Source organism: Rhinolophus sinicus, chromosome X (genome assembly GCF_036562045.2).
Source record: "Rhinolophus sinicus isolate RSC01 chromosome X, ASM3656204v1, whole genome shotgun sequence".
NCBI lineage: Eukaryota > Metazoa > Chordata > Mammalia > Chiroptera > Rhinolophidae > Rhinolophus > Rhinolophus sinicus.
This window is the reverse complement of record NC_133768.1, coordinates 101,079,727-101,103,762: the sequence shown is the minus strand read 5'-3', so window position 1 is coordinate 101,103,762 and position 24,036 is coordinate 101,079,727. Positions and strand designations below refer to the sequence as shown.

Here is a 24,036-nt window from a genome sequence, read left to right as displayed (position 1 = left end):
TCTGCAAATCACACCAGGAGGAATGTGGGACTCAGTACCATTAGTCCACTATTTGGTGTTTTGGACCTTAGTTTCTGTACCAAGATCGTTTCCTTTGGACCAGTGGATTTCAAATTGTAGTGTGCATGAGAATTACCCAAAGGGTTTGTAGCACACAGATCGCTAGGCCCCACTCCCAGAGACTCTGATTTGGTAGGTCTGGGGTGTAGCATTCCTAAGAAGTTCGCAGGCAATTCTGATGCTACCACACTTCGAGAACACATGGACTAATCTCCTATCTCGTACCCTGGTTCCAGTTCTTGCCTTAGTCCTTTCTACTTGAGTCGTTTTTTAAATCCCTTCAAAAGAATCCAGTTTTTCTGCACCTAGAGACTTTCTGGCTCTTACCAGTTCTCCCAGGAGCTGAAGCTAAAGTATTACCCCGAACCCCAGTAACTGTGACCTCACTTCCAGCCCTCCTTATTGCTTGTCTGGAATCCTACTATGCTGTTTCCTTGATGCCAAACTCTCCTTGACCTTGTGTGGTAGCCGTCCCTGGACTTCTCTTTCCTATGGGGGCATCCTCATAATTGCTCAGTGATGAAACTTCCCTAAACACTTCTGTGGGGACAGAACCCCAAAAAGCAGTTTCCAGGCTCTCGGCCTCACATAGAAAGGTGTTGGCTCAGGTAGTAAATGGCCATCAACTGTGATTGGATGGCCATCAGCTGTGGCTAGTTGGCCGTCAGCTGTAACCAGTGAGCCATTGGCCACTAATATAACTGCTGTGGCTGGCAAGCAGAGATTGCTAGAAAAATTGGGGGCTAGCAAGAAGATGGTGGCTGAGCCTGCAAGCGGCGCAGTGAGGGTTGAGAATTGTGTGGCTCCTGTTTCTTGTTTCTCCAACCCAGCCACCAGCGAGAGTATAATGGTATGACTCCCCTATCTATGGCTCCGTGGGTGTTCCTTTTTGACTTCACCATATCCTGCGTTCTTGTGTGGGGAGCGGGAGCAGAGACCCCGCCGGACGCCCTGCACGACAAATGGCGCAGCGAGCAGGGTCTCCCGCATGACAACTTCCTTTACCCTGATAGGTCTGTCTAGTGTCCTAGCCTCAGCATCATACTTCACCTGCCTCTTCCCCGACTGAACTCCAGTTTTGACACAGCATCAATATAGAGTACCTGCCAAGGGAATTGACCTGGTTTGGCATTTTCTCCGCCAACAATTCGAGTGAGGTCGTTCAATGGTGGGGTGCTTTGAGTGACGTTATCCAAAACTGTTTCATCTGTAGTAGAATTTTCATAGTCCATATCGGAAAAAACAGTCTCAGCGCGGGTGTGCTTCATAGATGTGTGAGGGACAGAAACTCTCCCACATGGAAATGGCACTAGAAAAACGGGGAAAGATTAGTATTCGGATATTTCTCATTGGTAAGCAGAACATGTATTATAATGATCGAAAATGAGGCCCATCCTTGTCACTTCTGAAAAGCAGGCCCATCTATATTTTTAAAAGTCTAATGAATGAATATATACAGTTTCGAACTAAAAGGTTAATTGCATGATTTTCGTGAAAAGTTTTCAAACCCTTTATGAAAATAACATTTGGCTCAGGAATCCATCATCTTTACGGAAATAGGATAAGTATTCCAGAATCAAATTTTGTAAGACTTTTATAAAGTCTAATGACTTTCTGTTTAGTTGTGTGTTTTTTTCCCCACTAAAAACTCTTATTCCCAAGTACTGTCCCTGAATGGAAGTCTCATGATTGGTGACATGTAACTTTAACATTAGAATTAGGTAAATGAGACTCCTGCTTCTTTTTATTAACAGGATTTCTTTTGTAGACTAGAATACCTTCTAGATTCCAAGGTGGATTTTAGGTATCTGTTTGGGGGGGGGGGAGAGCATTGTAATTTAACTGACTGTCAAGTATTAAGCAAATACATTACTAATATGATTATCACAGCCATATCCACCTGGAAACTGGCCACCTTTTTACCTTGATTTGGTTTTCTTCCTAAAGAAAAGAAATTGTCCACAGAAATATTGGGGACAACCAGAATGGAAACTTGTAGTCCAGCAAAGTCACCTCACGTTTCATTTTCATTTCTCACTTCCCTTCCAGCTCCATTCCTTATAACAGACATTTCTATAGCAACCAGCTGTGGCAAAGTATCATGAAGACAGCATGTGGTTGGGAAAACAGGAAATTAGTTCAAAATACTTAATGTGTAAATATAAATCATCAACAATGGCTACAGGAAAGAGACCATTACTATCAAAGGGTACAAAAGCTTATTTTAGGTTGGGCCTACTTATTCTGCTAAAGCTAAGGCACTATTCAAATATAACACATAATAGTTGGAAGTGCTTCTCAATTCTTTTTTTTCTCTCTTATAACATAGAAAAGTTTATGAGGGCTTAGCTACTGTGCCATCTGTCTACACTGGAGTTAGGTTTTGAAACTTAAAACAAACATATGTTCTCCTCCCAAGGTAGACTGGCTTGGAAGCAGTTGTTTGTGAAAAACCAGGTAGAAGGACAGGCGTGCGGGCCCATGAAGCATTAGAGACTCATCATTTTAGTTGCAGCATAAATACTCTTGGCTTCTGGTCCTTTCTTTAATTTCCTCTGCTGGATGCATTGCTGAGATAGGTGTCGAACCCAGTTACAGAGGAATGGTGCATGATCCAAGGACAGGAAATAACTTTCTCAGAGTAAACCAGCCACACCCTGGCAGAACCATACTTACAATTCACCATCCTTGTAGTAGAAACCTATCTATCAGTCAATCACTTATATATCTCTTATGGTATAGGATTACTACATTAATTTGACTGGACAAATTAGAAATATGAATACAGAAATCACACAATTGCTTCATGACATAAAAGTCAGAAAAAAATTGGACACACGGAAAAGACTTCAGACTGAAGACATTTACAGAAATTTGTCCTTAAAATGATCATGCAATTTGGAACATTAATTTTTCCAATTCAAGCAACTGATCGTTCCTATGATTTCAAAGGAAGTAGAAACAAGTAAGGATTATAATTATGTAGGCTAGTTAAAAGGCTACCACTTCGAATATGGATTTGGAGCATGTGTCTGCCGAGCTTAAAAAAAAAAAAAACTTATTTAGATTTCGACCTGCTGGTTCACAAGACTTTTGGTCTTCTGCGAGGCGGTATCCAGCAGTACAGGAACAAAACACCTTGTTGTCAGCGCGCATCTTACAAAACTGCTTGCACCTGCCATTCTTAATGCTGCATGTTGCATCTGAAAGAAAGAAAAATCAACAGTAATAGCATCACTTAACATGCATTTTAGGTCAAATGTGAGCTGGGGATTAGGAATAGAGACAGTGGAAATGTAATGGCTCTGTGCGATGTCAGAGGGATAGTGGATGGGGGAGGGGGTTCACACAGTGTGAGGGATATAAATGATAAACGTCTAAGTATTGCTTTGTCTTGTGCACCTGAAACTAATTTTTAAAAAAAAGTGAGCTGGGGCATTCCTGGAGAGAAGCTTGGAAGCCTTGAGCTAAGGAGTAGAAAGATGTGCTCACTTCGGCAGCACATATACTAAAATTGAAAAGATACAGAGATTAGCACGGCCCATGCGTGAGGATGGCACGCAAATTTGTGAAGCGTTCCATATCTTTAAAAAAAGAGTAGAAAGATAAAATTCCTAATAAGGCATACAGTGATTTCAGCAATGTATTTGATTTGGTGTAAAGCTGAAGGTTTGGACATTCTACTATAACTAAATCATGGACTACAATCAAAAATGTTTGTTAAATATAACATGTATTCAGAAAAGTACCCAGAACTTTAGTAGGAATTTTCACAAAATGTATGCACTGGTTTCAGCACTAAACAGATCTATACATAGGACATTATCAATACCCCAGAAACTCTCCCGATGCCTCCTTTCAATCACTGTACTCTTCCTCCTTCCCAAAGTTACCATCACCTCAACTTCTAAAAATGAATGAGTTTTGCCTGTTCACGAACTTGATATATTAATAAATAGAAGCTCACAATATGCACTCTTCTGTATCTTTCCATCCATGTTGTGTTGTAGAGCAGCAGCTCATTTACATGCTGTGTAGTTTTCTATTGCATAAATATTACTACCTTTACTCGTCCATTTTTCTGTTGATGAATATTTGAGCTGTGTTTCCAGTTTGGGGCTCTTTTGGATCGCTGTTAGGAACATTCTTGTATATATCTTTTGGTAACATACACGTGCATATTTCCTGGATGTATACATACGAGTACAATGATTGGATCATATGTTGAGGTTTAGTAGATACTGTCAAGTAGTTTTCTAAAGTAACTGTACAAAATTTTTTTTTTTTAAGATTTTATTGGGGAAGGGGAACAGGACTTTATTGGGGAACAGTGTGTACTTCCAGAACTTTTTTTTCCAAGTCAAGTTGTTGTCCTTTCAATCTTAGTTGTGGAGGGCGCAGCTCAGCTCCAGGTCCAGTCACCGTTTCTAGAACCGGCAACCTTGTGGTTGAGAGGACGTGCTCCAACCAACTGAGTCATCAGGGAGCTCAGCAGCAGCTCAGCTCAAGGTGCCGTGTTCAATTTTTTAGTTGCAGGGGGCGGAGCCCACCATCCTTTGTGGGACTCGAGGAATTGAACCGGCAACCTTGTGGTTGGGAGCCCACTGGCCCATGTGGGAATCGAACCGTCAGCCTTCGGAGTTAGGAGCACGGAGCTCTAACCACCTGAGCCACTGGGCTGGCCCCGTAACTGTACAAATTTAAATTCCCCCATCAATGTATGAGTTCCAGTTATTGGATATATGATGCAGATGTCTCCTCGCACTCTGTGACTTGCCTTTTCACCCTATGTAGTGTATTTTGCTGAATAGAAGTTCATAGTTTTAATATCCAATTTATCAAAGGAAACTTGAAGCTGGCTGAAGTGGGTATGTATTAACACAAGAGAATGAAATAGAGTCCTTTAAGGTAGCTAAATGCCAAAGACATTATGTGTTGACAATGATTAGCATTCTGGTGGCCCACGTTTTCTTGACTCTTCTATACAACCTTCCTTATTAATGTAAAATATCTTTCTTTGTCTCCTGTAATGCTTCATGTCTTGATTCTGGTTTGTCTGATATTAAGACTGCCTTGCCTGTTTCTTTTGTTAGAAGAATATTTTTACATCCCCTTATTTTAGCTTCCCGGTATAATTTTATTTTAGGTATTTCTTTTGTCAACAACATCCAATTTGATTTTTAACTCCAGACTGAAAGTTGTCATTAACACCAATTCACCTTCATTGTGATTCCTGATATATTTGGTTTATTCCTGCCATCTTATTGTGTATTTTCTAATTTCCGTGCTTTCCCGTTGTTTATCCTATGCCAAGTCAGTAACAGGAAGTAGTATGGCACAGGGCTTGCTAGCCGAGATATGCTGACTTGAGAGAAACAGGCTCTGCCCTTGGGCCTATTTCTGCCTCTAGAGGAGCACAGAAACACAAGTAGAAGACATCAACCCCCTTACCTACGTGTTCAACAGCAGTACAACTTTCAATAGAAATGCTCACTCGTCAGTGCAGTTAGAACACGGGAAGTCTGAGAACAAGTGGCTGTAGTAGACACCTCCTGTGTACCACCTCAGTTCTTCTCGGCCTCACCCGTGTTTCCCCAGCACAGTGGTGATCACCTCTGCGTGGGCTTCCACTGACCTCATATCGACGTGGCCTTGAACGGCCTTGGCTCATATCTGCACTACGTGCCTCTCCCCTCCTGCCTTGGCACTCCCCTGTTGATGCTGAGCCACCGGGTGCCCCACAGCCTCTCTGGGTGTACCAGCACATACAACCCGGAGATGTGTTTAACCCATAGGCTGAACTTTTGACATTGGCAGACAGATGCTGATGGACTCATTTTTTCACTTCTTCCCTCCTCCCAAATGGACTGTCCTGAGGCCAGTTCGTGTGGCTTCTTGGAGAACAGTCCCAGGAGATCAAGCAATCAGTTGCAGGTGAAGAGATGGCTCATCCTATTATCGGTTCTCCTTTCCTCACTGCCTCACTCTCCTGTCCCTTATTTTCTCCTTAGGACTGCACACCCTAGAAGATAAGCTTGTGTCACAGATCCTTTTTTTTTTTTTCTGGGGGAATGCAAGCTAACAGAGTGCCTATATGGTTTTGGAGTATATTATGGATTTTTGAGTCACAGATCTAAAATTTTGGTAAGTTATATTTTACATAGGCTAGCATAGGCTAAGGTAATAATTAGCTTATGTTCCTTACTGCCACTTCAGAAAATAAGGGAAGGCCAATCAACTGTTGCCAGGTAGACAGAGAAACCAGCCTGAGCTTTAACCTGTGTTGCCAATAATCCATGGAGTGCACATCCAAAAAGGTGTCACTTGGTCCTTATTATTTATTTTTTAAAGACCTTTCTCCTCACTCATGGTGACTATATTCCTGGCTCTTGCATGAGACTAGCTATCATTGTGTTGCTACAAAGCAGTACTGAGATGTTCAGCCAAACCAAATACCACCTGTAGAAAGTGTTCAGTCAATATGAGGTTGCGGTAAGTTAACAGAGGTAGTTGGTAGGTGCAGCCTGGTTTGGTGCATGCACAACAGAAATGAGTAAACTCAGTGTGGTTTTCCCAGTTCTGTGCCCTTGGCTAAGTAGCTAGATCGCTCCATGATATTCCTCATCTGTCCCTGCTTTTTGTGGCCCAGGTATGTTGCTGATGCTCTGTGGCTTGGTTTGTGGGCAATATCGCTGTACAGTTAGCAGTCTTTTTTTTTTTAAGTATTTTTTTTAACTTTTATTTATTTTAAGTGTGTTTTTCCAGGACCCATCCGCTCCAAGTCAAGTAGTTGTTTCAATCTAGTTGTGGAGGGCGCAGCTCACACTGGCCCATGCGGGGATCGAACCGGCAACCCTGGTGGTACGAGCATCACAGTCTAACCAACTGAGCTAATCAGCCGCCCCAATCAGCAGTCTTTTGCCCTCAGATAAAGGCCTCAAGATTCTGGAAATAGAATAATAGCGCAAGGAATTTGATGGGAGAAATCCATAGTCCAGGATCTAAGGAACAGTCACTATGGGACTCATTCATCAATCGTTTTTTGAGCACTTAGATGTCAGGCACTGTGTTGGGTCCCGAGGCTGGTCTCAGTGCCTAAAAGCTCTGTTGAAGAACGTCTCACAGCATCTGTTCTTCTGCCTCTATGTTGGCACAAACTCCTCTTTCTCACTCCCCTCATGCCCTCTGCAAAAGTTATCCTGTTCTGCTTGATTTTACTCTGCCTTTTTCTACCCTGATATATTCACTGAGGTGAAAACCAAAGCTTGAACAAAAGATATTCTGTTTAACAAGTTTACCACAGAATATGCTGTTATTCAGCTAAACTCAAGGTATTTTCTTTTCTTCACTCCCCAGAAATACATAGCAAATAAGACAATAGTGTCTGTAATGTGTTAACAAAATGAAGAAAAAAAAGGTTTATGTACTTGTGATTTTTTTCTTTTCATCTTATCTCACTGTGGGGAAATGCCTCTTGTACTCTTTAGAAGGTTCAGGAATGACCAAGTTCTTACAGACCTTGATCTACCTGAAAAGGACTCAGATATGATGTGTAGCTAGGGACATACAGTGGTCTTTGTTCTAGACAAAGGAACACAATAGCCAATTGTTATTCTTCTAACTAGAGGGCGTGCCCTGAATATTTGTACCTCTCTTCCCTGGAGAGGAGCCTCATGGACAAGGGAAAAGGAAAACAATGGAAATCTTCCTTTCTTTTCTTGTGTTTAAGAAGGGCACACAGCTCACAGTGGCCCATGAGGGGATCGAACCGGCAACCTTGGTGTTATTAGCACCGCGCTCTAACCAACTAAGTGAGGGTGAGGCAAGAGACTTGGGGCTCAGGTACTCCATAAACCATGCTATCTATTAATAGCAGCTATTGAGATTAGTCTTTAGTTCAGTTTGAAGCAACGGTTTAAATGGGAATTTATGTATTTTGACTGGTGCTTTCCTCTAGTGTCTGAGATAAAGAGCTCTCTGAGAGAATCCCCACTTTGTTTCTGAACTAACTGAACTGAAAGGATTTTTCTAAACCTTGATCAGATGGGCTGGGGGAGATGCAGTGCAACTGCCAAGCCTTGACCAAATCGAAATGGTGGGGAACCCAAGAAGACTGAGATGGGGCCAGTTGGAGACTTAGCACTTTTGCCATGTGGACCGTAGCTTCACACATGTAGCAAAACCTGTTACAGAATTTTTGTGCTTCTATTTACATTCCTCAGGGCTATTCTCCTCCTTTAAAGGGTCTTTATTTTTAAACTAAAGATATTTGGGAATTTTTTTTTTAACTTTTTTATTTATTTAAGTGTGTTTTTCCAGGACCCATCAGCTCCAAGTCAAGTAGTTGTTTCAATCTAGTTGTGGAGGGCACAGCTCACAGTGGCCCATGCGGGGATCGAACCAGCAACCTTGTTAAGAGCACTGCGCTCTAACCAACTGAGCTAACCGACCACCCAAGGAATATTTAATGTTAAACACTATTTTCCATTATACTTTACTACAACATACCCTTGATTCTTAACTGAGACTAATTGAGTTATTCATTCTCTCAGCTCCAATAGTTATATTATTTAAGCTGAAAATGAGTAACTACTGGAAAGATTTCTATAGGTTTCCATAATATCAGGATCAAACTTATCTAGGTAAATCTGAATTTGAAGTTATAACCTTTCAGATGTAAGTGGCATGTCAGAGATGTTGGCTCAATTAATACACCTATAGGAAAGGTAATCCATGCATTGGTTTGTCCCCACACTAGGAAATCTGACAGGATGGGAATCCAGGAAAGGCGTACCAGTTCATCCACCTGTGTTCACGCTTTTCTTTCTTTTAAAATGGTTTGTCCCTGCCACCTTTTCCTTTTCTTCTATTCTTTTTTATCTTTAGCTCTCAAAGGAAGATGATCAATGGATTTCTCTTTAATACTGAAAGGATTTCTGAATAACATTACAGGTGACTTTTATCCCTTTTTCAATGGGACAAATGTAGCTCTGTGTTTCATTTTGTTTTATGCCTTTTTCATCTATGTATCAGGTGGATTGATATAACGCCTTAATAGAGTCCTGCTAATTTTCTACTCTTTCCCCTTAGTCTTGTAGCCTATGGTGTTCAATTCTCTCCCTAGGATTGTATCTCTATTCTTCTGGAGTTTCAGAGTAGAAAGAGAATCTGTCACTAGCACTGTGTGTTTTTCACAATCACAATACCAGTAATCTTGCATCGAGAGGTAATAAACAAGTAGGCAAAGGACTTTGGGGTTTACAGTTCTGATTGCCAAAATCTCAGGAAAAAATATTCTAGGCTATGAGAGGAAAAGATGCCCACTGAACCTAAATTTGCTATGTAAGTCTTTCAGTGTAATTGGCATAGTCAAATTCGGGAACGAGCTCAGATTTTTTTCAACAAATTTAACATGTGAAGTGGCTCGTATGTGTGAAGTGCTTATTATATGAGAGAACTGACCTTGCCATACCCCAATTCTATAGTTACTTGACTTCTACTGCCTATGTTGATAGCAGTTTAGTCATCAGTTCAGTTTTATGCGTTCAGTTTTCTTTGCATTTTGTGGATAGTAGTTAGAAGCATGGGTTTTGCTCAGACAAACTGAAGTTCGAGTCCTGGCTCGACCATTTACTTACCTCTGTGATTTTGAGCTGTTTGAGCTAGTTTCCTCATCTACATAGAATAGGAATAATAATAATGACCACATAGGGTTGTATTGAGGATTAATAAGCGAGTGGACCATCACTACCCGTTATCTACCAAATATTATTATCACTCTTAATATAGTGTCTTGAACTCATCCTGGAAACTATGACTACAGATAAAAATGAATGTTTATAAACTTTGAAAGTATGTTTTATACAATGTAATCTTATTCAGCCTTCAAAAAGAGGGAAATCCTATCATATGTGACAACATGAATGAACCTGGAGGACATTATGCCAAATGAAATAAGCCAGTCACAGAAGGGCAAATACTGCATGTCTCCACTTATGTGAGGTGGCTAAAATAGTCAAACACATAGAAGCAGAGAATATAATTTTCTAGGGGGAAGTGAAAATGGGGAGTTGCTAGTCAACAGCTAGAGTTGCAGTTATATGAGATGCGTAAGTTCTAGAGATCTGCTGTAGAACACAGTGCCTAGAGTTAATAGTACCGTATTGTCCACTTCAAGATTTGTTAAGTGTAGATCTCATGTTAAGTGTTCTTTATCACAACAAACGTGTATATTTCCAGGAGAAAATCATGATACATAAATATTGCATCTTCCAGTTTAGTCTGGTTTCAAAGGGAAATTATGAACCATGAGTAATACCAAAAAAGTTACTTACCTAATTCACAGTTCTTTCCTTCAAATCCAACTGGACACCAACATTCATAGGAATTAATCTCATCTTTGCATTGACCGCCGTTTAAACATGGATTGGACTCACACTGATCTCCATCTTTGGGATAGGTTAAGATGTTGAATTAGCAGATAAACTGCTTAGAATGCCCAGTCCCCCTCTGCACAGACTCATGGGGACGGGAGCCTGGTCTTAGGGTTGGAGCAGAACTGCTGACCTGGAAGCCAGCCTTGCCCCTGTCTTCCTGCATTTCTAAAAACAACCCAAACAAAGGTTCATAGGCTAACACTCTAATTTCCTAGGAAATCGCCTTGAAGAAGGCACGTACATAGTTCATGCAAACTAAGGGAAAAAGAAGAGGCAGAAGAATGTTTGAGTATAGAAATATACTGTATCAGCATGGGGTGAGAAGAATTTTCAATCCTTCCTTACAGAATGGTGGCAGAGTTACTTCGAAATCAAATCAGATCACTTCTACAATTATTATCTATGTGTCATCCAAGGCCTGCTCTATCACAGGTCTTGCAATGCAAGCTGAACCAGATAACATGGTACTTCTCCCCAAGGAACTGGTGGCCTAGGCATGGAGCAAATGCATCTACTTTCTTGTGTTATCATTTAACTTTTAAGTATAATATAATATGTACTAATGGTTCAAAACAATAGAAAAGATGCCAGAAGTATGTGTTACTGCTTAAAGACATCTATCTATGAGTTAGGTCCCAAATGGTCTAGGTAAAGTGAGAACCAACTTTCAATATAAAGAATTAAAACAGGAAAGATTCTGTATTTACATATAGATTGGCTGTGTTTCCTTTCTGACTTTCCTGAAGTTTCTACATTTATAGAGTTCTTGAGGGCCTTTGAAGATACCGGTGGTAAGAAAACAGGAGGAAGAAATAGGCGAGAGCAGAAGGGTCAGGATGAGAAGGGAACCTTTAAGTCTGGTTTGTTAGAGGTCTGCCTCCATGCATACTTCTAAGGAAGCTTCAGGAGAAAGAGATAAATAGAACCAGAAGGGAGACTGCTTTGCACTTTGAGCTAAGAGAAATAGCCCTGAAGAAAAAATGGGAGCTAGATCAGGAAGACAATACATGAGAAACAAAAGAGTGAGAGGTGAAGATGACATAAGAATAAAAGAATGAGAGAAAGAGGGCAAATAATTTCGAATTATCAGTCATACTTTGGAGTGAAATTCCCTGCCAGCTAGCATGTAGATTCCCGCCTGCTCCAAGGAGAGCAGTCACATGTCTGCCATGTTCTCTGTCAATAGCATGTATCCGGGTCTTATTGACTAAGGACTAATATCCCTTTCTCAGAAATAGTCCCTCTCTGGAAAATCTGCTTGCCGTAAAAATTAGACCTTGTCCCCTCTGCCCCTCTATCCACTGTGCTTTTGCACAGATATTTCAATTTGTTCCAGTTCTATGAAAACAAACTACGTTCTCTCTGCTTTAGTATTATTGATGTTCAGAACTGGTCTAAAAAACGAGCTACATTTGCACTTTATATTATAGACCAACGGATCTGAATTATTTAGGATGTTTCACTGAAAGAGTCTGGGCTTGCAGCCAGCTACACAGCAACTCATTTGCTGAGACATACCTTTAAAATGAGTGTCATTTTAGTCCTCCTTTGGGTGCTTGTCTGTGTGTAGTTTGAGCTGAGGCAAAGCCACAGATAGTAGAGGGTCAAAGACAGCAAGGGGCCAGACCTTGTCCAGGGAGAGATTCCTGTTTAAGGCTACTAGGTTGGTGTTTGATGAATAACTGCATTTAGATTTGAAGGCCTGGAGGGGTAATAGTGAAAGCAAAGGGTCGGGCATTTGAGAACTTGGGTTCTCTTCTGGGCTCCATAATTCCCCAGCTGGGTGACTTTGGGAAGTCTTTTAACCTCCCTGAGCCTCAGTTTCCTCCTCTGTGAGATGAAGTTGAATAATGCTTTGCTCACAGGGTTGGTGCGAGGATTAAATGAGACAGGCACTGTATAAATTGTAAAGTCCTTCACAGATGCTAGCTCTTCACCCAGGTTCTGTATGTGGTGTGTTGATGGTACAGAATGGGGCAGAAGTGAGGGGCCTGTGTCCCTGCTATGTGGAAGCCCACACAGCGAGAAATAGCACAGGCTATCTTGGGTGGGTAGGAATCTCGGCTGTGAGTGAAAAGGGGCATGGAGTTATTATTTTTTCTTTTTTTGTTCTTATCTGTGTTTTTCAAATTTATTTATTTGTTTAAAACTTTTATTTATTTTAAGTGTGTTTTTCCAGGACCCATCAGCTCCAAGTCAAGTAGTCGTTTCAATCTAGTTGTGGAGGGCGCAGCTCCAGTGGACCATGTGGGGGTTGAACTGGCAGCCTTGTTAAGAGCACCGCGCTCTAACCAGCTGAGCTAACCTGCTGCCCCTGTGTTTTATTTTTTCAGTAGACAAAGCAGTAGTGACAGAATCATGCCCTTGATGTTTTCCAGGTATCTTTACCCAAGATACAATAACCACAGCCTGTGATCTAGAAAGCAGGGGCCCCATTTCAAATATGGGGCTTAAGAGATACTGACTTACCCCTGCTAGGGGGTGGGAGGTCAGGTCGGGGGTGGGCAGTGAAGGGATCATAGAAGTTTAAATATATCCAGGTATATTTGGGGGGGGGTAGGAGTAGAAATTGATGTCCTTTAAAAAATATCACATGATTCAAAATTTTAAATATAGTAGAAATAGAGAAGGAAAAGACTTATTTGGACTATTGGGGAATACATCAATAAAGAACTGGCACAGTAAGGGTGGCCGGTTAGCTCAGTTGGTTAGAGCGCGGTGCTCTTAACAAGGTTGCCGGTTCGAGCCCCACATGGGCCACTGTGAGCTGCCTCCTCCACAACTAGATTGAAACTACTTGACTTGGAGCTGATGGGTCCTCGAAAAACATGCTTAAAATAAATAAAAGTTAAAAAAAAAAAAAAGAATTGTACAGTAGTGATCATTACCAAGAACAAGGAAAGGCAGACAAAGCAAAGGTAATGGAGTAGATCTCTTCTTCCCTCATAATTTCAAAACAAAAGTGGAGAAAGTATGAGTTCTGAGAGTATGAACCAGTCCACCATGTCTCCAGAATAGAAACTGGAAACTAGAACTGGATGTCAAATTGATGGAACTCAGAGAATTTGCTGTCCAGATAAGTCTACCTGTGAAACTTACACGGCCTCAAAATCCAGCTGCTAGATTTTAGATGAGTTTTAAAATGTAGTTGTCTTTACAGTTTTGACTTTTTCTCCTTTTGGTCAATTTATTCAACAAGTATTGACTCAGTACTTCTATACCAGTTATTGTTTAGATACTAGGAATACATCAATAAACAAAACAATTGAATACCCTTGCCAACGTGAAGCTTGCCATCTAGTGAGGTGGGAAATTAAATAAGTAGTATAAGTAAGAACATTACATGATACCTCAAATGGTGAAAAGTGCTATGAAAAAGAATAGAGCAGGATACAGTGTCTAGAATGAAGGGGTTATGGGTGGCGGGGGGGTGGGGAAGGCGAGGGTGTAAGTTGAAGTATTAATAGATGGTCAGGGATGATCAGAGTAGGCTTCATTGAGATGGTGACCTTTGGGCAAAGTCCCAAAGGAGGTGAGGGAGTGAGCCTAGGGAAAAGGAGCAGAAGAACATTCAACATTAAAGGAACAGCCAGATCAAAGACTCTAAAGTGGGAGTACTCTAGAGTGTGCAGGAACCTCAGGGAGGCCATGATGGCCAGGGTCCAGCATGCAAGGTGGCGAGCAGCAGGAGACAGAGGGGAGGGACAGTGGGAAGGGAGGGCCTTACAGGCCATCCTAAGGAGGACTTTTAAGCGATAAAGTCAGTCAGCGCTCTCTGATTCTCTGCTGAGGACTGCAAACTCTCATTCAGTCCCCAGATACCAGTCATCTGTTTCTTCCTTCCAGCTTCCTGGGGTGAAACGAGTTCTTTTTGAAGCCCTAGGGAGGAGTAAGCTTATCTACCAACCAGTGTCTCCCACGCAGACATCAACCTGTGGTATATCACCATTCAATCGTGGGTAAAAGAGGGGAACTTAATTTTCCTGAGCCCTTTTGACAGAGTTTAATATCTATTTACATAGAAAACAAAAATACATAATTCTTAAATGTTTCATATGCCAGCTAGAGGATAAAAAGAATTGCTTACCAAAATATTGCTTCCAAAACTCAGTCTATAAAGAAAAAGAGGAGAAGTTAATGGATGGGGGCATTTAAAATGATTTGGATTTGATTCCTTCTCTTTTATAGCATTTATAACATGCGTATGTGTAGAGACATATTTTGAAATTCCAAAGAGAAGTTTTTTGTTTTGTTTTTTAAGTTTACTATTCTTTGCATTGCATCTGAAGGATGTTATATGGAAATACTCACAGTTTTTTCAGTGTTTTCAAAAACTTCCCGTGCTTCTTCAAAAGTACACCGTTCTTCTATACATTCTCTCTCAAGGTTTCCTCGAACAAACTCTTCCAATTTACCTGAGTTATACCTCTTTGGCCGATTCAGAATTTTGTTGGCATTTTCATGATCAAGAAAAACTGAAATTTAAAAGAACTAGTCTTTAGCTTTAGGAAAAAGAAAACAACATGAAAATTAAATACATCTCTTAGGAAAGGCTTTGTTTTTAATCCAAGTAATCCCACAGTCAATTTATCTTGGGGGCATGGAGCCCAAATCTATGATGTTCTCATTCTACTGTATAAACATGGAGATTTAGGAATTAAAATTCAATTTGACTTTTAGTCAAGAGCGCTCCAGTAACAAAAGGTCAGGTTTTCAATCGTATTTCAATTTACTTTGGATGAAAAAGAAAGTTCTTAAATAAGCAGTTAACTTCACACTTTGTCATCATTTGAATATAGCTAATTGCAGTTCATCGCAACAGTCACCCTGGCTGGGCTTATATCTTCAGGAATCAGTTGTCCAAAGGACTTGGCAACAAATTTCTCTTGCAAAAACAGAAGCCTAATTGTGGCCTAGCTGCAAATGCAACCCCAGGGTCTCTTACTAGATGTGAAAGAAAAATCGCTGCATTAACTTTTTTTATCTTTAAACTCACAACACCTTCAGTTGGCATGTGTTATAGGAATTCCATTGATGTCTTTCTCTGGGATTCAGGATGTGGTTTATTTTAGCTCTGACTGACTAGCCTGCCAGTAGGGACACTCCTGAGCTTGGAGAATTGAGGTCTCTCACCTAATTCTCCCTCTCCCTCCCTCTCTCCTCAGTCTCAAATCTCAATCTGTCTTTGTCTTTCTGTTTCTCTCTGTCTAGATATATAAATAGATACAGATATATTATTTATATCTATATCTATAAATAATAACAGGAACTTAAGAATTTGCCTGGAGTTGTTTCTTCAAGAGACTATCTTAAACCATTTCAACAGGTGCTTTGGAGATGAACTTTCCAGGGCATTTTGGGACTGCTTTCTCATTAACTCAAAAAAAAAAAAAAAAAAAAAAAAAAAAAGATAAAGGAAACAAACTAAACTCTATTCCCCTATTTTCATTGCAGCTTTTCACTTTACTGAGCCTTCAGGTCCTTTGACAACCTCACTTTTCTCTTGCTCTCAAGTCCCCTGGGCTTCACTTTTTCCCCCTGAATTTAGTTACTTAGTTTAGGCTTTTTCTATTCAACTCTTTTTTTTTTGGGGGGGGGGAACAGGACTTTTTTGGGGAACAGTGTGTACTTCCAGGACTTTTCCCAAGTCAAGATCTTATCCTTTCAGTCTTAGTTGTGGAGGGCGCAGCTCAGCTCCAGGTTCAGTTGCTGTTGTTAGTTGCAGGGGGTGCAGCCCACCATCCCTTGTGGGAGTCGAGGAGTCGAACTGGCAACCTCATAGCTGAGAGCCCGTGCTACAACCAACTGAGCAATCTGGCACTGGCCCATGTGGGAATCGAACCGGCAGCCTTCGGTGTTAGGAGCATGGAGCTCCAACCACCTGAGCCACCGGGCTGGCCCTCTTCAACGCTTCATCTGCCAGCTTTCTTAATTGGTTTCACCCCTTCTTCAGTGCTGTGATACCCTGCAATCTCAACCACTAGATCAGCCTTCTTTCTCCCTTCCAAGGCAGTGGAGCACTGTGGGAGATGATCTCTGAGCTGCAGATGGATGCCATAGCATATTGATGCCTCCCAGCGTCCTCTAAGACCTCCTCTCTGCTTGGCAACTATTTGCCTGGCCCTGGGCCCATCTACAATAGCATCTATGTGTGCATCCATTGACAGTGTGGTCGAGTAGAAGAATGGGTATGCAGTCAGATCAGACACACCTGGATTTGAATCACATATCTACCATCTATGGGCTGTGAGATCTTAGGCAAGTCACATAATCTCTGAAGCTTAACTTGATCTAATGTAAAATGGGTATACTGCCTCACTTGTCATATTCAATACTCAAAACATACTGAGTTCCGGAGAGCCCTCACATTCTTTTTGTTTTTTAAAATTTTCTTATTGATAGGAACGTTTGTGACAACATGGATGGATCTTGAGAGTGTAATGCTGAGCGAAATAAGTCAGACAGAAAAAGCAGAGAACCATGTGATTTCACTGATATGTGGTATATAAACCAAAAAGAACTAAAGAACAAGACAAACAAATGAGAAACAGAAACTCATAGACACAGACAATAGTTTAGTGGTTGCCAGAGGGTAAGGGGGGTGGGGGGTGGGAGATGAGGGTAAGGGGGATCGAATATATGGTGATGGAAGGAGAACTGACTCTGGGTGATGAACACACAATGGGATTTATAGATGATGTAATACATAATTGTACACCTGAAATCTATGTAATTTTACTAACAATTGTCACCCCAATAAATTTAATAAAATAACATTAAAATAAATAAATATATTTTCTTATTGGGGAATATTCGGGAACAGTATGTTTCTCTAGGGCTCATGAGCTCCAAGTTGTTGTCCTTTGATCTAGTTGTGGAGGGCACAGCTCAGCTCCAAGTCCAGTGCTGTTTTCAATCTTTAGTTGCAGGGGGCGCAGCCCACCATCCCATGTGGGAATTGAACCGGCAACCTTGTTGTTGAGAGCTCGCACTCTAATCAACCGAGCCATCTGACCGCCCCACCAGCAGCTCAGCAGCAGCTTGTTGTCTTCAATCTAGTTGTGGAGGACGCAGCTCACTGGCCCATGTAGGGCTCGAACAGGCAACCCTGTTGTTCAGAGCTCTCACTCTAACCAACTGAGCCATCTGACTGCCCCTCTCATATTCTTTCTGGGTGTGGATCTTTGCACTTAAATGATCCTCTCGGCATAGATTGCTCTAGAACAGATGTATAAGGAGAGTGAATCTACTCATTTTTTTAAGACCCAGCTCAAAATATTGTCTTTGTCAAGTGTTGCCCCAGTTAATGTATTCCTTTCTCTATGTTCCTTTAGCACCTAGTACACATTTTATCACGTTATAATGAAAATCTCTCTCCTGACTTCATGGTGCTTTGGGTCAAAGCGCGAGTCTGACTTATCCCCATGTCCCTAGTACTTGCCAGTACCTGGCACCGTAGTAGTCACTCAGTTTTGTAAAGTATATGGACCAAATGAATGAATGAATGAAAGAGAGAGAGAGAGAGAGAGAGAGAGAGAGAGAGAGAGAGAGAGAGAGAGACAACTTTAGTCTGTACACTTTACAAAACTGAACTAGTTTCACAGAACAGCTTTGATTTCAAAATCCAAATTGGTGCAATAATGCCTAAAGGCAGCAGTCATGAAAATGCAACAGCTCAGTAAATCATTCATAGACACTGCTTTTGGAAGCCAATTGACAGTTGAACAGCAGCAGAAAGAATTGCATCAGTAATGTTAGGGAAATTCTCCTGTCTCTCTCCTCAAAGGCCTATTATCTTCGACTCCAGTGACTCCAGAATCACACTGCTTTTCTCCACAGTATTGTCTGAGGGTCATAGATCTAGCATCTTTTCAGGTTTATCTCTTTTAGTCATTATTTCCCAAGCTCTGAAATCCCAGTCCCTCTTTTTCCTTGTATCTGTCCTTTTCCCAATATCTGAGGTCGTTGAGGAGGCAGAAGCCCTCTTAAAACCTCCACCATCTCACCACTTATCCTGAATGAAGGGTTTGTATCATTTGTCCTGCTAGATCTCACACGGGTGAGATATGTGTCAAGATTTTAGGTCCTACTTTGCGAGTTTTCCAGTTAAATTTCTTTATTCCTGTACTCTACCCACTTTGCTAGTTTGATTTAACCTTTGCATTCTTGTATCATTATTTCTGCATTTCAGTCTGACATCATGTCTGGAGTGGGAACCATGGGGCCAGTCTGCTTTCTGGGGACGCTTAGGGTTGGCACCCCTGATCTTGGCACTGTCAGCTACTACATTTGATTATAGTAGTCTGACAATTAAGTGTGATAAATGCTTCCTGTGAGAACATGCTGTTTGTCTAAATGGGGTAATTCCTTCTCTGTGTGCCTTCCTTTGGGCAGTGTATAAAGTCACTGAAGCTGTGAAAAAAACCAAGTGATATACAATGCATTAACTAAGTTTCTACTCTTTACGTCAATTCTTAGACTGGTTTTGCTGTTCTAAGAACTCAAGTGAGTATTAGATTTCCCCATGTATTGACTCCAAGATGTTTAGACTCAAAGACAGTATAATTTCTTCCTAATCCATGAAAAACATTAGAGATAAATAACAGCTTACTAATGAAAAATTTGTCTGTTTTAACTAAAACTTTAAATTGAAGGTACATAATTTTATGGATTTTTAAAATTAGAGGCATGCCTTATTATATAGTTCTAAAATTGTGAAACACATCATATATCTTAAAATCAATTTTTTTGTGTAAATAAAACTGTTGTTTGTGGCTTTAATGTTTCCCATTTTTATTTTAAAATGGTCAGTAAAAATAACCAAAAAGATAGTTAATTTTTTCTCCATATTCTGCTGTTTCCTTGTTAAAACATTTTCCCACATTTAATTTTTTTAACCAAGGAGATAACTATTTTCTAAGAATTGCTAAGACTTGACTGTTATCAAATCATTAAATCCAACAGCATCCATTCAAAAAATGTACCATCAGCATTGTAAATCTATTTAGTTTTAAAATGGAGAAGACTCAGCTACTAGAAACCAGTATTTGCCAACCCACATGCTGACTACTAGAATCTTAAACATTGCTGTCAAGTCCTGTAATCATTATTTAATGAAAAAGACAGCACCAGACATTTGTATATCTAAAAGACAAGCATACTCAATGATTTTTTAAAAAGGAAACAAACCTGTACATTCAGCACTGAGTAGATATCCTAAAAAGCAGATGGTGATGAGGCCTGGTGATTCTGCCATGATCCTGTTCAGGCACTGCATAACCTTTGCTAGCAGATTGTGCAAGTGACAAGGTTGACCAATTGTTCCAAAGTACAGGCTGAGCTGTATTTACTTCTGGGAAATAATGTCCGTCTCCCTCGGTGGGTCTTTGGGCTATTTGCAATGGTCTCTTGGATTAAGTGAAGAGACTAGGCAATTGCCACCACGGAACTTCACCTCTGATTGATTCAATGAGCTTCTGCCACTGTGGCTGATTTGAGCAGGAAATGACACGTCATTAACATAGGGGGAGGTATAATGGTTACAAATTGCTGGGGCAGCAAAATGTTTTTATTGGACAGAAATTGCCGTACCACAAGTGATGTGTGACACAGAGCCTTTCCGTTTTGATTAGAACATACGGTGAATGCTGCTGAGTGCCATCCAACAGAAAGACAGGGATCTGCAATACAAGAAGCAGCACGCTGAGGCTTAATAACGGTGTGTGACAAGTTACAACTTGTTTGGTGCAGTCAGTTGGGTGTGAGCTGCAGGTAAGAAAAGGTGTGTTTTAAAGTGTGCCATAAATCATCCTCCATCATGACAACGCTCTGTGTCACACGTCGCTTCTGGTATGGCAATTTCTGTCAAATAAAAACATTACTGTGGAAGCCGAATGGCTCAGTTGGTTAGAGCACCACCTCTGAACAACAGGGTTATGGGTTCGATTCCCACATGGGCCAGTGAACTGCGCCCTCCAACAACTAGATTGAAGACAATGAGCTGCCGCTGTGCTGCCAGAGAGGTGGCCAGATGGCTCAGTTAGTTAGAGCACGAGCTCTCAACAACAAGGTTGCCGGTTCAATTCCCGCATGGGATGGTGGGCTGCGCCCCCCACCCCCCACCCCACAACTAAGATTGAAAATGGTAACTGGACTTGGAGCTGAGCTGCGCTCTCCACAACTAGATTGAAGGACAATGACTTAGAGCTGATGGGTCCTGGAGAAACACACTGTTCCCCAATATTCCCCAATAAAGTTAAACAAACAAACAAACAAACAAATTACAGTGTGTCCTTATTCACCTTATTCACCGGATCTGGCACCATGCAACTTCTAGCTCTTCCCCAAAGTCAAAATGACCATGAAAGGTAAACGTTTTGAATCGATTCAGGACATGGAGGCAGCCATGACAGCACAACTAAAGACACTTACAAAACAGGACTTCCAGAACTGCTTCGGAAAGTGGCAAGAATAAGGGGATAAGTGTGTGCGAAGCAAGAGGGAGTATTTTGAGGGGGATTAATGGTAATGTGTCTTTTAGTGTAATAATTTTTTTTATTTAAACATTCATGGTATTGTTTGATCATACCTTGTATATTGTAGATATGAGTACTTTGTCAGATATATGGTTTGCAAATATTTTCTCCAAGAGTGTAGCTTGTCTTTTCATCTTCTTAACTGGGTTTTTCACAGAGGCAAAGTTTTAAATTTTGATGTAGCCCAATATATCATTTCTTAATGGATCACACCTTTAGTGTCATATTTAGAACTCTTCAACTAACACTAATCCTGAACCTTTTTGCCATTAAAAAATATTTTATAGGGGCAGCCGGTTAGCTCAGTTAGTTAGAGCGCGGTGCTCTTAACTACAAGGTTACCGGTTCGATCCCCACATGGGCCACTGTGAGCTGCACCCTCCACTACTAGATTGAAACCACTACTTGACTTGGAGGTGATGGGTCCTGGAAATATGCACTTAAATAAATAAAAGTTAAGAAAACATAAATGAAATAAAAATATATATATTTCATAGTTTTAAATTTTAGTTCTATGCCTGTTCGCCATTTTTAGTTGATTTTTGGATAAGGTACAAGGTTTAGGTTGAGCTTCATTTTTTTTTTTTTTTTTTTTTTTTTCCTATAGGTGTCTGATTCCTCCTGCACAATTTGTTAAAAAGACTATCCTTCCTCCATTGAATTGCTTATGCAGTTTCTTCACAAAAGAGTTGTGTTTATTGGTTTGGGTGCATTTCTAAGTTCTTTATTCTGTTCCATTGCGGTATGTATTTATCCCTCTCCCAGTAGTACACTGTCTTGATTACTATAGCTATATAGTTAGCCTTTTCATCAACTATAGTGATTCCTCACACTTTAATATTCTGTGACAGGATTGTTTAATTATTTTAGGGGCTGTAACTTTCCATTTAAATTTTAAAATAATCTTATCTGTAGGTACAAAAAAGTCTTGGTTTTGATAGGGATTGTGTTAAATCTTTATGTAAATTTGGAGGAATTGACATCTTCACTATGTTGAGTTTTCCAATCCATGGACATGGTATGGACATGTATGTCTCTCCATTTATTTAGGTTTTTATTTCTTTCATCAGCATTTTGTGCTTTTCAGCATACATATCTTATACATGTTTTGGTAGGTGTATACTTAAGTATTTCATTTCCTTTGGAGTAATTAAAAATACTATTGTGTTTTAATTTCTATTTGTGCATATTCATTATTAGTAAATAGGAATGCAGTTCATTTTTGTGTATTGATTTTGTATGTTCTGACCTTAATGAAATCACTTATTAGTTGTAGGAGGTTTTTTTTTTTTTTTTTCTTTTTGTAGATTGTTTGAGGTTTCCTATGAAGAAATCTGCAATTTCATGTTATCTGCAAAGATGTGTAGTTTTATTTCTTTGTTTCCAATCTATATACCTCTATATATACTTTTGGCCTTCTGCAGTTGCTAGAACTTTCAGTACTATGTTTAATCATAGTGGTGAGATAAAAATCCTTCCCTTGATCCTGATCTTTCTGAGGAAAACATTTAGTCTTTATATAATAAAGATGATGTTAGATGTTGGTTTTTTGTAGATGTTCTTTATTGATTTGAGGTACTACCTCTCTTTCCCGACTTGCTGAGATTTTTTTTTTTAAACAGTAGCTTTAAGTTCTTTTTCTTTTTCTTTCTTTCTTTTTTTTTTTTTTTTAATATTTTATTGGGGAAGGAGAACAGGACTTTATTGGGGAACAGTGTGTACTTCCAGGACTTTTTTTTTCCAAGTCAAGTTGTTGTCCTTTCAATCTTAGTTCAGCTTCAAGTTGTTGTCCTTTCAGTCTTAGTTGTGGAGGGCGCAGCTCAGCTCCAGGTCCAGTTGCCGTTGCTAGTTGCAGGGGGCGCAGCCCACCATCCCTTGCGGGAGTCGAACCGGCAACCTTGTGGTTGAGAGGACACGCTCCAACCAACTGAGCCATCCGGGAGCTCACTGGCAGCTCAGCTCAAGGTGCCGTGTTCAATCTTAGTTGCAGGGGGCGCTGCCCACTATCCCTTGCGGGACTCGAGGAATTGAACCGGCAACCTTGTGGTTATGCCCATGCTCCAACCAACTGAGCCATCCGGGAGCTCAGCCGCAGCTCAGCTCAAGGTGCCGTGTTCAATCTTAGTTACAGGGGGCGGAGCCCACCATCCCTTGTGGGACTCAAGAAATTGAACTGGCAACCTTGTGGTTGAGAACCCACTGGCCCATGTGGGAATCGAACCGGCAGCCTTCAGAGTTAGGAGCACAGAGCTCTAACCGCCTGAGCCACCGGGCCGGCCCTGAGATTTTTTTTAAATTATGAATGGGTACTGGATTTTTGTCATGCTTTTTCTGTGTCAATTTATATGATCATAGGATTTTCTTTCTTTGAATTCTTGATAATGTGGATTACATTGACTGATTATTGAATGTTGAACCAACCTTGCATACCTGGAAAAATCCCACTTGGTCATAGTTTATCTATTTTTATACATTTTTAAATTTAGTTGGTTATTATTTTGTTGAGGATTTTTGCATGTAATTTCATTAATGATAATTGGTTTTTAGTTTTCTTTTTTATACTATCTTTGTCTGATTTTGGTATATGGTAATATGGCTTCCTAAAATGAACTGGGAAATGTTCTTTCATCTTGTATTTTCTGGAACAGTTTATGTAAAGTTGATGTTAATTCTTTATATGTTTGGTAGAATTTTTCAGTGAAACAATCTGGGCCTGGAGGTTTGTTTTGTGGGAGCTCTTTAATTATGAATTAAATTTATTTCATGCTTGTAGGCCTATTCAGATTATCTGTTTTAGATTATCTGCTTCATCTTATATGAGCTTTGCTCGTTTGTTGTTTTCAAGTTATTATGTTTTCTAAGTTGCTGAATTTATGAACATAAAATTGTTTATAGTATTCCCTTATTATATTTGATAGTTGCAGGATCTATAGCAAAAATAGCCTCTGTTTTATTACTGATGTTGGTGACTCATTTATTCCCAGGGAAAATGAGGTACAGTTGTC

The 24,036-nt window shown here is 40.3% G+C and overlaps 1 protein-coding gene and 1 non-coding gene across 2 annotated transcripts in view; one reads left to right on the top strand and one right to left on the bottom strand.

Moving 5' to 3' along the window:
- The window catches only part of F9 (coagulation factor IX), a 32,106-nt gene extending 12,196 nt beyond the window's left edge, over positions 1 to 19,910 (bottom strand). The window contains exons 1-6 of the mRNA XM_019750477.2: positions 19,686 to 19,910; positions 14,808 to 14,971; positions 14,584 to 14,608; positions 10,395 to 10,508; positions 3,135 to 3,263; positions 1,164 to 1,369 (exon numbers count right to left, since the gene is read on the bottom strand). Coding sequence (XP_019606036.2) covers positions 1,164 to 1,369; positions 3,135 to 3,263; positions 10,395 to 10,508; positions 14,584 to 14,608; positions 14,808 to 14,971; positions 19,686 to 19,773 — 726 coding nt within the window. The 5' untranslated portion in view covers positions 19,774 to 19,910. The remainder of the gene's footprint in view (positions 1 to 1,163; positions 1,370 to 3,134; positions 3,264 to 10,394; positions 10,509 to 14,583; positions 14,609 to 14,807; positions 14,972 to 19,685) is intronic.
- LOC141569761 (U6 spliceosomal RNA) lies at positions 3,545 to 3,648 on the top strand. The gene has a single exon (XR_012493561.1). It is a non-coding gene; the product is annotated as a U6 spliceosomal RNA (small nuclear RNA).
- Positions 19,911 to 24,036: the final 4,126 nt, after the last annotated feature.